The following is a 14,475-nucleotide window of genomic DNA, read 5'->3' as shown; positions in this document are numbered from 1 at the left end:
GAGTCCGACGAGCTGATGAAGAGGATAATCAAGGTGCTATTGTAGCAAGTTCTGAAAATTTTCTTTACTATGCTCTAGCCTAAAGCCTTGTCTTAAACAACTGAGATGAGCTGAACTACGGGGTGGTTTTAATCTGTTAGAAACAATCCGTGTTGCTCTTGACATTCCAAGCCATAGTCGTGGACTCTAGGGCAGTACTGTAGTGAGCTCAGAACACTGTTCAGAGAAAAAAACGATCGGCGCTTTTCCAGAGTGCTTACCAGGTAAAAGGCAACAGATGGCTGTGGACAGGTGGGAATACAAAGACGTGGCCAGTATTAGTCCGAATGAGAACGTGTGATCTTGTTACAGCAGGATTGTGACGGTTTTCGTGGTTTTGAGCAGCACAGCGAGCATTTCCAGGAAGTGAGGTAGGCTGCCAGATGTATATGCCACCTCCTCTGGAGCATGAAGATCAGCAGGGGAGAAGATAGTATTGTGGTTTTTGGGGTTTAGCAGGTAGTCAGGGGAAGCTGCTGTCCAGGCCTCTGATTAGGAGCTGTCAGGCCAGTACTCCCTGGGAAATAACATGAGGGATAAGGTTAACTTGTAAACAGCCATATTAACTTTGTTTGAAGGGAGAGGGTAAAAATTCCAGGTTTTAAGGAGAAGGACAGTCCAAGGATCCTCTTAAGAGCTTTCTGAATGGAACGGAATGGGGCAAGACTGTACATAAGCAGAGCGAAGGATGTGGCAGTAGTTGAGCTGCTCAGTGTTAGATTTTGTGATAGACCTCCTCTGCCCACAAGGGAGCCCTCCCAGCCACAAGGGGGCTCAGAGAAATGGTGACAGGAGGGCTACCCCCAGGCCCATCCTAGGGCCATCAGCCCATTGCAATCTTATCTGCAGAAGCCCAGAGGAGCACAAGGGTGCACAATGGCAGGGGAGGACGCCCATCAAGGGGGAGCAACCACCTTGTCGCGGCCCCTCCCAGGGCTGTCCCAACAGAGCCATCAGCTCTAGTGTGCAGGTGTGAAACCCCTCTGGATAAGTCATCGGGGGCGTCTCTCCAGACCACCTTTCAGACTAAGGAGTTACTGCCTAGGGGCGGGACATATTGTGGGATGCAGAGGGAAAGCAGTTCGCACAGGACTTATGGTGGGATATTTAGGGCAGGAACTAAAGCTGGGACAAGGGAGGGGATTAAGTGATTTTGGGAGGAACAAGAATGGGGAAAATAGAAGGTCAAGGGGATCAAAAGGGCTGGTGACATGTAAATAGTTTGCTGGTCGGTGCGTTTGACTGACTATGCCCTGTGCCTGATCACCTGTCTGACCTCAGAACTTGAATGAGAGAGGATGTGTGCAACAGCCAGTGAGAGCAGTATCTTGCACATCTTACATGGGCTGTAACACTTGACCACTGGCAACGGAGACCTACAAAAAGGTTTGAGCAGGATGTCCGGGTGTTAATGAAACCTGGAATGATCTTGTTCCTAATCATGAATGGCCAGAGAACAGTCCATGGGCTGTTGTTAGGCCTGTCATTAGTTCAGACCTAGCCTGTGGCTCCCAGGTGCACACCCTGGTGAGCAGACCTCCTTGTAGAGTACTCTCCTAGTGAGAGAGTACTTTGGAGAAGTCCAGCAAGAGGCTGACCTAAAGAATCTGAGGGAGGGCAGAACATTGACAGGTAGAAACATGATCGAGTGTGCCAAGGGCATTTGACTGGTAAGGGAGCAGGACAGCTGACTCATTATTTGGAGCTCTAGCTAGGAGAAAATCACCTCAAGGCTTTAATAAGAGCAGCTTGAAATCAAGGTGTGGGCAGATTAGAGGGAGGAACTCTATGGCTTGGTTCAAGTGCATGGATCTCAGGGTGCTGGGCAGGAGAGAGTGTAGCAAGTAATTCTAAATCATCTGTTATATGGGAAGTAAGACTATGGAGCAATTAATTTGTGATCAAAGTGAAGACTCATGAATTTTAAACTAGGAGAAGTTTTCTACGTGCCAGCTGTATACCTTGTGTAACTTATTTTACCTTCAGAAAGCAGTGTGACCTTTTGAGCGGCACTTTTTTGTGACTTTTTGAGGGGGGCAGTGCTTTCCAAGGAATAAACTAAGTTAATTTTAGTGAGCAGATAGGTGAACAGAGCATGTACCTTCCTCAGCTGGGGTCCAGCTATTAATGTGAGAGGATATTGTTAAGAATCTGCTAGATAATTAGACTCTGTTTTTTGTGTTCTTACCATCTTTCATGAAAAAACTTCAAGTTACTTCACGGAAGATAGCAGTATAAACTGTATGTATTTGCCATTATCTTCTGATTGAGGAAGTTCAAATCTGTGTCTTGCTCACTATGGCTCATGTAACCTGTGACAAAGCTAGGTCTTGGAGCGAGATGATCATGCTTAGTCTTACCCCTCTAGAGTATTGAAAACATTTTCTTGAAAGACTTTCTAAAAATAACAAGAAATTACTTTCTGAAATAATGGGTTTTATAGGAGCTGCATCTTAGCTAAGCGAGATGACAGAACGGTGGTTACCAAGACTGATGAGAAGGCACCCCGCAATTTCAGTTCGGAGGGAATAATATCTCCATGTATGCTTCTTGGTGGTTTATCATTTCTGGAACGTCTTGCCTAAATTGGCCTTAGGGTTTTGCAGGTTTTCAGATCTACTGTGTCATTAACATGATGGTAACAGTCAAACCTATAGGCATCTGTGCAGTACATTTTGAACTTAATATATTTTGCAACAGTCCTTAAATGGTTTAATGTTATGTCAATGTACAATAGCTTCATCAGATGAAAGTGAAGAGAAAGAAGATGACGTTGACACTCAAAAACGTTACTACTTTCGACAGAGGAAAACTGTTGAGCGCTATCAAGCTCCACTGGAAAGTAGGTTATATGCACAGTTTCTCTTAAGAGTGAATTTCTTGATAGAAGTGAGATTTTTTTTTTTATGAAAATATATATGCACTCAACTTCTATTTAAATTTATTATCTTCATTCTGCAAGTAGATTTTATTAAATGCATATATCCTGTGCACTTTACATTTCTTTCTCATTTGATGTACTTGCTGGTGTTTTTCAGTGAAAAAATGGCCTATGTGTTCTTGAAAGAATAGTCATTAAACAGACTTGATAATCTTACTCTTGTGGTTTTCAGTTCTCCTTAAAAGACCACGTGTGTGATTTTTTTTTTTTTTTTTTTTTTTTTTAAACAGGGGCCAGTAGAAGGGAAAAAAAAAAAAAAACAAAACCAAAATCTTCCCCTCCCAATCACTTGAACCTGCCCCTGAAAGTAGAGATGGGTGAAAAGCATCACATTTTCTGCCTCCTTCGCTCTCCTGCTTTCTATTCCCCTTGTTTGTAATACTATTCTAAATTCTTTGCCTTCAACAGGACCAAGACAACGGAAGACAGATTCTCCAAGCCGGTCTCCTCCTCTCAGAGAGAGATCCTCCTGCAGAAGTTCCCAGTCACGAGACTCTTCCTGCAGAACAACTGACAGGTTGGTGTGTGGTTAGTGATAGTTCTTTATCAATAGTGCTGTCAGTCACATTACTGAAGAACCCTTTGGAGGGGTTTTGGATTGGTGGTGATTACAGAGGAGTAGCATGGTTACTTCTGTGCTGGTCTGAGGGCATAAAGAAGACAAATCTGTTGGGGAAGGAGATAATCTTAAACTATTTAATCATGAAGGACACAAATTATCGCCTTAAAACTGAAGATAATTCAGTTAGAGCCTGTATGGAAGTTTTAATGGACTATTGTTTCATCATTCCAGTACTGATTCTGGTTTCTCTTTGAAATCAGTTCATGTTTCCATATGAAACTGTCCTTAAACAGGAAAAATGCTAGAGGAAATTACCAGTGACCTATTATAAATGGCCATAGGAACAACAAAGGGCTTTGGAATCCTGCAAGCAGGCAGAGCGTGGACTCTTGCTTGATAAGAGCATCCTTGACAGTTGTGGAGGGAAGGGGTTTTGAAGACAGATTTTTAAATAAGTTTAAAAGGCTTGTGTTTCACAGAATGGATACGTAATGCGAAGTGAACCTTGATTTGTGAGAGAGAGATTGGACAAAATGAGTCATTTGTTGATGAAATGTCTTGGCGGAGTAGTTAAACATTTTACCTTCCTAAGAAAAAAAAAAATGGTGCTGTCACAAGGAAAATCCTGTAAAGTACTAATCAGATTTATAAGGTGTACAATGATCTGGAAACTTAATAGATCTCAAAGGAAATTCTATGATAGAATTCCCTTCAATTTTGATATTACTTGGTGTGTACTTTAACGTTTTTTACTTGTTTAAGTGTTTGCAGACGGAGGCGCTCAGTCAGTAGCAATGATTCCACATCATCTGATGATGAAGAGCCTTCAGAGAGGTGCAGGAAGAACAGAAAATTAAGGTTAATGAAATTGGAGAATGGGGGAGGGAGGAATCTGCTTGGGAGGAGTTTGCATATGCCTAGCAGTGAAGTGTTTTCTTGCTGTCCCAATACCTTTTTAGGATAACACTTTCTAAATCATGTCAATATTTAATCCTATCTGTTGGTACTGACAGCTGTAACTGGGCTTGCTAAAACTGGATTTTTGGAAATTATTCTTAAGACGCAGTTTGATTTCTAGGCAGGAATGAAGGGAGGAACACTTTTCTGTCATTTTTTGGTGTAAAATTCTACTGCTCCTTTGTTTTACAGTAGTTCTTCCAGAAAGAAAACCACCATAACAGAAAATGTTATCAATAGAGAAAATGATGGGGGTTTTGTTACTTAACGAATGATCTAGAAAAACTACTTCAGTAACAATCTAATGAGTAAGTTTTCAGTCCAACGTCTTTCAGACGTGTGCCTTCTGACAGATGTTTCCCAAAGTCATCCAGACGCCCAGCAGTACTGGGCAGCCTTTATAATGTTAATCCACGTAACATAAGTATCCCCTTGGCTGTAACTTTTTCAATGGAGAAGCAAAAAAAGCTTTGAAAGTTGTCAGTGTTTTGAGGGTGGTTCTTCTGTCACTCAAATCAAGGTCAGTTCACCGTCCCCCCATACAGAATAATATGGTCTAAGCTCACAGCCATATCTGGGCTGTGTTGACTGGCATGGCTATTTGTGAATGCTAAGAGTTGTTAAAATCATTAACTGAATTTAATGTCTGGAGTGACCATTTCCATTTATTTACTCATGGACATGGATATTTGACTACTTAGGAAGTTTATGCCCATTTAAAAGGTCTTCTGCATTTGCTTTCCATCATTATAAAAGCAAAAGTCTTCTAGCTGCATCTTAAGTTAGAAAGTGCCTTTCTCTTTCTCCTGAATTCAAAGCAGGTGTCTTCCACTGAACTTCCAGAAAGAGGATTTAAAGGGAATTCGTAAAGATCGAATGAAAATTGGAGCAAGTCTGGGAGATGTCGATCCAATGCAAATAGATTGTTCAGTAAGTATTTTTCGTTCATTGTGTCAGTGAGAAGTTTCCAGTGTTTATGGAAGCTCTCAGTAATGTCTCATTTACAGCTACCTTCACTGACACTTTTCCCTCAAGCAATTTGAAAATTGCCTTGAACATATCTTTTGTGCTCACATGTAAATTTATCTTCAGGTACGATTTGATGGTGTGGGTGGCCTTTCAGACCATATTTCAGCTTTAAAAGAGATGGTTGTTTTTCCATTGGTGTACCCAGAAGTCTTTGAGAGATTCAAAATTCAACCTCCAAGGTAACAGACAGTGTTTAAAATTACAAATTGAAATTCACTATTTGCAGGAGAAAATCCAGCTGAAGTATCAGTCTGTTTCGGTGCTTCAGATTTTTCTCTCACTGACTTGTTTGGGTTTTTCAAATGCTCGCCTCTCGATTTTACAATTGACTTGCAACTAGAACCTTGCAGCGTTTGTTATGCTTGGGCTGAAATAAGAATCTGTCCACTTCTGACACAGCTAAATTAGCTCTGTGTTACAAAATGAAATTATTAGAGATGATTTAGAGCTTTAGAAGTTCTTGGTTAGCAAAACTCCATCATGGTCTATTGAAAGTGGACTTTAAAATCTTTGTTCTTGGCAACTGCGAAAGCATTACAAATAATGAAAAGAAAATTTTTCTGTGTTCTGCTTCTTATTGATTGAAATTTTTTTGGAAACAGCAGTGTATTGGCTTGTAGAGTTGATGGCTATATTGATATGGAAATGCAGAATACCTTCCCAGCCTTAGACTTCCTCTTGGTTTATCATCAGCAATGAGAGACCGAATCCAGTAACTGAATGCTTTTTAAGGGAGGATGAAAAGCTTGACTATCAAATCTCGCCGTTTGTGAAAACAAGAACGAACATGCAGTGTACTGCTGAAAAATGAAGTGGCGATTCCTAAGTTGGCCTGTCTCAGATTCCGCACTGAAATTTGTTTCTGTTTGGCTCCACTGTAACCACCCCTGTTAGTTTTTCAGCAGTTTGGGAAGTGTCTGTGATCTTTTCTCAAGGTTTTGTCCAGCTGCGTTATCCTCTTTCCTGATGTCATTTGCTGCCTTGTTGAATTGTTTAGGAACGCAAAGTTTCCATCTTCTCTTACACTTCTGCTCTTACTGCTATCTTAGAGATGGAAGGTTTTGTTTGGGAGGGAAGAGTTGTGTGTTTTAGAGTTGGGGTTTATACTAGATACTTCTCCGTGATGTTTTTTTCTTATTAATCTTGTTCGTTTAATTGCAGAGGCTGTCTATTCTATGGTCCACCAGGGACTGGAAAGACACTGGTTGCTCGTGCACTTGCTAATGAATGTAGCCAAGGTGACAGGAGAATTGCCTTTTTTATGAGAAAAGGTGCTGACTGCCTGAGTAAATGGGTGGGGGAATCTGAACGACAGCTTCGTCTGTTATTTGATCAGGTAGGGTTGAAATGTGTCGTGTTCTGTCTGAGTTGTAACTGTAATTTTCTGTGGTCAATATTTTTAAGAACTCACTCCCTTTCATGTTTTGTCAGTTCCTTGCACTGAAATGGGATTGTCAGATTAATGAAACAAACATGAAAATCTTGCAAAACAAACCCTCGCCCTCTACTGCAATTAAAAAAAGGTTTCCAGAGGCAAGAGATGGGTAGCTTTAGATCAGAGGGAACAGATGCAGGCTGAAAGCATGGTCATTTAAATTCATATCGGAAACTTCTTTCCAGAACCTGTGATTGAATTCCGTCTCAGCTCTGTTCTCTGGGGTTGCCAAGGAGCTGTAAAAAGTACTGATAGGATTTGTTTCCTGTCCCCTGGTCTCAGGGTTGACATAGGCTGCTGTCTTCTGTTACTCATGCCACTTACTCCATTAGCTCAGTCAGCAGAGAACCCTGCTGCTGGTCTGAAAGATCTAGCGCCAGTGACTTTCCAACCATAATGCATGGTTTTCATGCATTTTCTCTGTACAATAGAGCTGTTTTATTGATTGCAATATTCCTGTGTTTTCCTTCCAGGCCTACCGGATGCGACCTTCAATTATTTTCTTTGATGAGATAGATGGTCTTGCTCCCGTGCGCTCCAGTAAGCAAGACCAAATTCATAGGTAGTACATTTTTTGTATCTACATAGAAGCTGCTTGATCTTTGTGAAAAGATGGCCACAACCTGTTTAACTTTCTGGGACTCATTCATTCATTTATCCTGAAAACTAGTAATTCACTGATACTAAATTTCAGATTATTTTTAAACCAGAATTGGAATCAATTCACTAAGCTTGATATCATCACAAGGCCTGGGTAACCTTATCTATTTTATGATGTCTTAAAATGAGTCTTTGACTCATCGTCATCTCATCCGTTAAAAGCTTCTTGTCCTTTTTGAGGGGTTGTGGGAGAAGGTTGTGTAGAATATAACAAAATTTACTAAACGAGTGAATGAAAAATTTATTTTTGTGTTAGCTCTATTGTATCAACACTTCTGGCGCTTATGGATGGCTTAGACCAGCGAGGAGAGATTGTGGTCATCGGAGCCACCAACAGGCTGGATGCCATAGACCCGGCTTTACGAAGACCCGGACGCTTTGACCGAGAGTTCCTCTTCAGCTTGCCAAATAAAGAGGTCAGAACGTCAGCGCAACCTTAATGCTAACATGGCAAAGTCTGTCTTTAAACCAAAACCACTGAACAATGCAGTACCACGGAACAGTTAAGTCGAAAACAGTCTTGTAAAACTTGAACAAAAGAGGGAGAGCTGGAGAGACCGCATTGTACTGTGGAGGACAGATCTGGTACTGAATCGATATGACAAAGGTGGGAAATCATCTTGTGGAAATAAAGGAGTTAGTTCTATAATTAGTTCTGGTTTCACTGTGACCAGCAAAGAAAATAGGATGCACATAGTCACTGAATTGTTGAAGGAAGAATGACTGCATGAGTGAGCTACAAATTATTGCTCTATCATCTTGAAAATGAAAGAAGTAGCATGCACTCAATTTCCTTTTTGCTAACAAAAACTTCTCTCAAGGCTGGTGCTGGAGCCAATTACAGTTTTTCATTCCAAAGCAGTTCATGTTTAAGTGAGTAATATAATCCACTTGGGCAGTTTCACCCCCAAGTGCTCCTGCTCTCAGTTCTTGCTTTATGAATTGGTAGTGGACATGACTGTGTTCGATTTTTCCCAGACTGGGTACCCTGGGAGCTACCTGTAAGCGTTTTGGGATCTGACATTCTGACTGGTGCTTATTAACAGGGAGTTGGTCAAAGACGGGAAGTCTGCTGCACCAGGTGCTGGGCTTGGGAAGCTTCTAGTTCAATGGCACCAGCTAAACCATGATAAAATAGGTATCTAGCAACCAAAAAATAGTCGGGGGGAAGATAGTGTGCAAACTGGAAACCTGATTTTGTGCTTTTCCTCTGGCTATCACTGATACTACTTCTTTTCTTAGCACTTGTGGGGAAAAAGAATAAAATGCTGCTTGGACTGAAGGCTAGTACAAGTGCACTAAACAGTAATTTTCAGACAAACATTTGCCTCTGGTTTTTATCTGCTTTCAGGAACAGGAGAGGAGGTGCCAGAAAACAGATTGAATACTTGATTCCCTACTGTGGAAGAATTCTAGAAACCGGTTCTGATTAATCTATGTCCCAGGACATACTTAAATGAAAGTCCTGCTAAAGTCAGAGATGATCCTAAGCAATGTTTGACATTTTTGGGATCAGCGACAGTAGTTCGAATCATAGTTATTGTTGTTCTTTATAGTCATGGCATCAGTTTGAAATCCAGTGCTAGGAGTGTTTTCCTTGAATGACCTGGCAGAAAAGCAAATCTGATGAACCAATGAGACTGTCACCATGAAATTTGGTTAAATTTGAGACCATGTTCTTTGATGAAAAATCTCTGTTTGCAGAGAAGGTTTTTACTACATTTTTCCCTCAGGATTGTTAGATCTCATGCTTGTAGAAACTTCCTTTTTATGGAAGCTAGAAATGCATTTATTTCAGTGCAGGGCCCCAGAAAGAGTTTAATGTAACAAGTTGAGCATTATTAAATGTCCTGCTTGAAAAAACTGAACTTTAAAAAAACTTAGAAGTTTAGCAGATAAGAAAGCATTTGTATAGATGGAGCGGGGGGGCGCGTTGTGTTGAGCTGTGGATTTTTCTGAAGCAAGAACTCAGGACAAACTAAAATGTAACCCTTTGTACAGGCTAGAAAAGAGATTTTCAAGATTCACACACGAGACTGGACCCCTAAGCCACTGGACACGTTTCTTGAAGAGCTAGCTGAAAAATGTGTTGGTAAGTACGAAAGCAAAAGGAGTTTCTGCATGTGAGTGAGTCCTTGAGGAATGTGAGCTTGTACCAGGCAGGACCATGCTCTTCTGCCTTGCTGCAGAGCGAGGCAGCTGGCACGCCCTGGGAGCAAACAAAGGGAGATGCTGCTTGTCTTTGTCTCTCAGAACATTGACTGTACTTTGGAGTTCTGCTTAGGAGGCTGCTTCCTAAGTGCAGGCTATCAGGCTGCAAGTCATGTAACAGAACTCTGCACTGCAGTAACTTTAAATTCTCTCTTAACCTGCTCCCTTTTGGCTGCACGCAAAGTCTTTCAGTGTTGCACTTGAGAAACCTCGGCCTTGCCTTCTGTGTTGTCTGAGACTGCTATTTGGTTCTTGTTTTGTTTATTAGGATACTGTGGTGCTGATGTTAAATCCTTATGTACTGAAGCTGCCCTTTGCGCTTTGCGCCGCCGCTATCCTCAGATCTACGGAAGTAGCGAGAAACTGCAGTTAGATGTTGCCTCAATTAAAATCACAGCACAGGATTTTGTCACGGCTATGCAGAAGACTGTTCCAGCTTCACAGCGGGCTTTGGCTTCACCTGGACGAGCGCTGTCACCTGTTTTAAAACCACTGCTTGGAAACACCCTCGCTAGAATTTTAAAAGCCTTGCAGAGAGAGTTTCCGCACGCAGAGCTTGCACTAAAGAAGGACCAACAGCAAGGTATGGAACAGTAACATCCCCTTCTTGAACATTCTACCAAAGCAATATCTTGTGATTTGGGTGATGAATGCAGACAAACCTCTCAGCCAGAAGGACAGCAGAATTTTGTAATATGCACGTGCACTGAGCTGGATGGGAGCTGTCCGTGACTCGCTTATGCAGTAGAGGATGCACAGTTCTCTGCTCAGCACCCTGTTTCTAGCTAACGTTGATGATTTGTAGAGGGATCTAAGATTTAATGGATGAGGCTCCTCTTTCAAAATAAGGGTTTAAAGGGGAGTAGAAGGCTATCCTGACAGGAATGCTTCTAATTTCTACCTGAAGAATGACACGACCACAACGCAATTAGTTTGAGCTAACTAGGCTTTAACTATCATGGTTTTTAACAATAGTCTCTTAATTGAAGTGTTTGTGGATCACACTGTAAGTTTGCCTGTGAGATCGGACTGTTTTAGTAGTGTATCCTTTGAGGCTTGGCTTGCATGGCACATGTGAGCTCATGTTCCTGACTGCAACAGCCCTTATCAGGTTTAGTCTGTCAGCTGGGGAGAGTAAATCAGTTGATAAACTCTCTCCAGTCCTGATTAATGGAGATCAGTGAATAGTTAGTTGGTATGCTAATCCCTGGAGAATCTCCTACCAGTATTACTTCCAGTAAGCAGAGGCAAAAAAGCTTTTAAAACCAAAACCAATGTTGGTTTTACCAAAAAATGGGTCAAACAGAGGCTGAAATGCACCAACAACATGAAAGCAGAGAGACTAGGGGATTGGTAATTGCAGCCCCTCTCTGTTGTCCACCTTCCATTATCTCCTCATTCAGTGAGATCTTTGAGGAGTGTTTTTAGAAGATTTGTTGGTCTTTATATTGTGACTCGTTAGTTCTAAACTTTCCAAAATGGAAGCCTGTGGCCCATCACATTTACTTAATTTCCCCACCTGCTCCAGAAAGGAGTGGCCTCATTGGGATTTTCAGGTGTCTAGGAGTTAACAGCAGTTGTTCCTACTTATCTTTATTCTAAGGAAAAAAACCTCCAAGTTTTCACCAAGAGAGCTAAAATCCCTTATGTCAGTCATGGGATGTAGGACAGCTTTGTAGAGACTCGTGCAATCTCCTTAGATCTTTGAGAGAATGAACTCCACAGAAAATAGCATTCAGCACATGCCCTCAAATGAAGAAATGCAAGATAAGTGGTTTCCAGCATGGGCTTAGAAGCTGTATTAATGCGAGAGCAAGACACAGTATTTAGGAAAGTTAACAAACCTCTCTTGTATTTCAGACATTTTTGATCATGCAATTGACAGTGATGAAGAATCTCCATCAATCTTTGAAGACCAGCCAAGTCACAAAATGCCTGAGAGACAATGGGGCAATTTCCTCAATTTTAGCAGGTAAATATTTGTCCCTTGATGTTTACATTTTTAAGATGGATGGGTCTGTAAACTGTTTTGGACTGAGAGGTGGCAGATCAAAGAGTAAAGGGTTGGGGGGAGGGTGGGTTGATGAGTATTTTCAAGTAGTAAGTGTCAGCTTACTAAGTAAGTAGTAAGTGTCAGCTGGGTACTAATGTTCCTAGCCATCCAGTTTTGCTGCTTGCAATAACCCATCCAACTGAACAGCCGTGCCCTCTTAGGTCCTCCGTCAAAGTCATCCACAGATCATTGGAACATGTTGATTTAATCCATACTATTCCTTCAAAGACTCAAGACCAAAGAAACGCACTGTCCAGCCTTTTAGCTAAAAAACCCCCATGGATTTGTGTAGCCATCTTTTGCCCTTCCAAGGTTGTTAAACCAGTAGCAAATTATGTAGCAGAAATAAAATTAAGAAATGATGTGTTAGAACACTGCAAGAAACACTTCAACAATCTCTGCATTTTCTACCTTTAACCTACTAAGGTTGTGTTCGTCTCAACATAGAGGAAAAATAATCTGGTAACACCTATGTGCCTATTCAACACTTCATTTTTACACTTGTTTTCTTATTCTTGTTCTAGAAACCCTTATTCTGAGCCAACATCCTGTAGGCCACGGCTCCTACTAGTTGGAGAGCCAGGACACGGACAAGCTTCTCATTTGGCATCTGCAGTAATACACGCTCTAGAAAAGTTTCCAGTGTATACCCTAGACCTATCCATTTTGTGTGTTAACCTCACTTCCCCAGAAGAAACATGTGCACAGGTATCTCTTTTTCTTTAATCTCATAGGATTCATGAACTGTAGATAAACAAGTAAAATGAGCAAAATGCATTGTTTAGTGGAGGTGGCCTGGCTTGACTGTGCTGTTAAGTTTACTTTTGTCTGCAAATCCACTTTTCTTCTAGACTGAATGTTACCAAACAAGGATGTTATACATGGCCATATGTTCCACTGCAAATTAAACAGTGAGGATGTTGCTGGCAGCTGGGAAAGATGGGAGGTGCTGCTAAGAAAGAGGGGCAAGAAATCTTGTCGCTCTCGGTGGGGTTCAGAGAGTTGTTTTCATTGCTCCTTCAGGATCTTTGCTTCCAGTAGATGGCTCTGCATCAGCCTGACCTTTTGTAGCCTGTTTAATTGTATTTGTAAGGCAATCAAGGTTTTGGGGAAAAGAACCGTTTCTTTCTTACACACTCATATACAGCTCGTACCACTGCAGTTTATGCAGTAAAAGCATTCAGATTCCTGAGACATTTACATTTGTACCCTGGTGTCTTCTCCTTAACTAGGAAAATCAAATATAAACAGATGTAGTGTTGTTCAAATTTCAGGCAGGAAATTTGTTTCACTATTTGGTATCACTGTATTAAGCTATTTTGACCTTTAGTAACAGCATTTGAGAACTATGCAGGTGAGGACAGACACGCTACATGACAGGATAGTCAACTGCCACAAAAGAGGGGTGATTCCTTTTTTGTCATGTGATGGTTGCACCTGCAGTCATGGAACTACCATGTCTAGTCACTGCCCAGACAGACCATGTGCACTTCCCCTTTTGTGACAGGAACTCCCTAAATATGGGTAGTCTGAAAAGGCGCACAGAGCTATCAAAGGACTGTTGGCACTCCCCTTATGCGGTAGATGCACGTCCTCTTCTGTGATTGAGGTACCATCTGAAGGCAGTGGCTTGTGCTCTTCCAAAGCACCTAATCCAGTCTGATGGATCCTTTGGCTAAAGCACTCACAGCCTCTCGTTACCATTCAGGCAGGCTAAAGACTGGTCACCTCTTCTAAAACATACTTGAAATTATGAATTGTAACAAGGCTTCTACAACAGCATCAGCCCTCATCTTTTGACATCCGTCTTGTTCTGTTCTGTCCATGGTCCAGACCAGCTCGGCTATGTGTCCGCTCAGAACTGAAAATGGTGTAGCCGTTGTGTAGCAATTGACACAGACTAACGCATCTTGCCAAAGGGTTAGTCTGTTGTTTTTCAGGCACACCGCCACACCAGCTGAGCTGTGAAGCTTTAAGAGTGGCCTTACACCCAAGGAGGTTTGAAATTGGGCAGAAATTCAGGTCTGTTTCGGTCGGTGGAACAATGTCTGCACTCGAGTCAAAGTGAAAATTTTACCTTGATGTTAAGGAGTTGTTCTTTTGTTGTGGTGTTTTGCTGCTTGGTTGGTTTTATTGGTTGGTTTTGGCTGCAGGGACTCCAATTTCGTAAGATAGGCTACTAACTAACTACATAGCAGTCAAACTGTTCGACATGGTTCAGTTTTCTTACCCAAGCTTTCGTTTTACCAGCTGATGCGAGAAGCTCAAAGAACAGCACCGAGTATCATTTATATCCCACATATCCATCTGTGGTGGGAGGCGATTGGAGCTACGGTGAAAGCTGCTTTTACAGCACTACTGGAGAACATTCCAGCGTTTGCTCCAGTTTTGCTGCTTGCAACATCCAATGTGTGTCATGCAGACCTCCCAAAAGAGGTATTTCTGTCAATACTTTTCTTAATTTTATTAAATCTCTTATTGATGTACAAATCCTTTCAGCACTCGAGTAGTTCCTATTCAGCAAATCCCGACTGTTACTACTCAGGCACCTTATCCAGGTCTCTTCATGCTTGCTGAGACAAAACTGC

The 14,475-nt window shown here is 41.7% G+C and overlaps 1 protein-coding gene across 1 annotated transcript in view; it reads left to right on the top strand.

Annotated features, from left to right (window-relative positions):
• Positions 1–14,475, top strand: part of ATAD2 (ATPase family, AAA domain containing 2) — a gene marked incomplete at its 3' end in the record, with an annotated part of 20,700 nt that overhangs the window by 4,502 nt on the left and 1,723 nt on the right. The window contains exons 5-18 of the mRNA XM_010140094.1: positions 4–48; positions 2,777–2,881; positions 3,389–3,497; positions 4,314–4,400; positions 5,318–5,429; positions 5,592–5,707; positions 6,690–6,864; positions 7,437–7,525; positions 7,880–8,039; positions 9,625–9,715; positions 10,103–10,417; positions 11,695–11,806; positions 12,412–12,595; positions 14,138–14,323. Coding sequence (XP_010138396.1) covers positions 4–48; positions 2,777–2,881; positions 3,389–3,497; positions 4,314–4,400; positions 5,318–5,429; positions 5,592–5,707; positions 6,690–6,864; positions 7,437–7,525; positions 7,880–8,039; positions 9,625–9,715; positions 10,103–10,417; positions 11,695–11,806; positions 12,412–12,595; positions 14,138–14,323 — 1,886 coding nt within the window. The remainder of the gene's footprint in view (positions 1–3; positions 49–2,776; positions 2,882–3,388; positions 3,498–4,313; positions 4,401–5,317; positions 5,430–5,591; positions 5,708–6,689; positions 6,865–7,436; positions 7,526–7,879; positions 8,040–9,624; positions 9,716–10,102; positions 10,418–11,694; positions 11,807–12,411; positions 12,596–14,137; positions 14,324–14,475) is intronic.

The sequence above is a fragment of the Buceros rhinoceros genome, unplaced genomic scaffold, assembly GCF_000710305.1.
Source record: "Buceros rhinoceros silvestris isolate BGI_N320 unplaced genomic scaffold, ASM71030v1 scaffold4297, whole genome shotgun sequence".
Taxonomy (NCBI): Eukaryota; Metazoa; Chordata; class Aves; order Bucerotiformes; family Bucerotidae; genus Buceros; species Buceros rhinoceros.
This window is presented reverse-complemented; position numbering and strand designations above follow the sequence as displayed.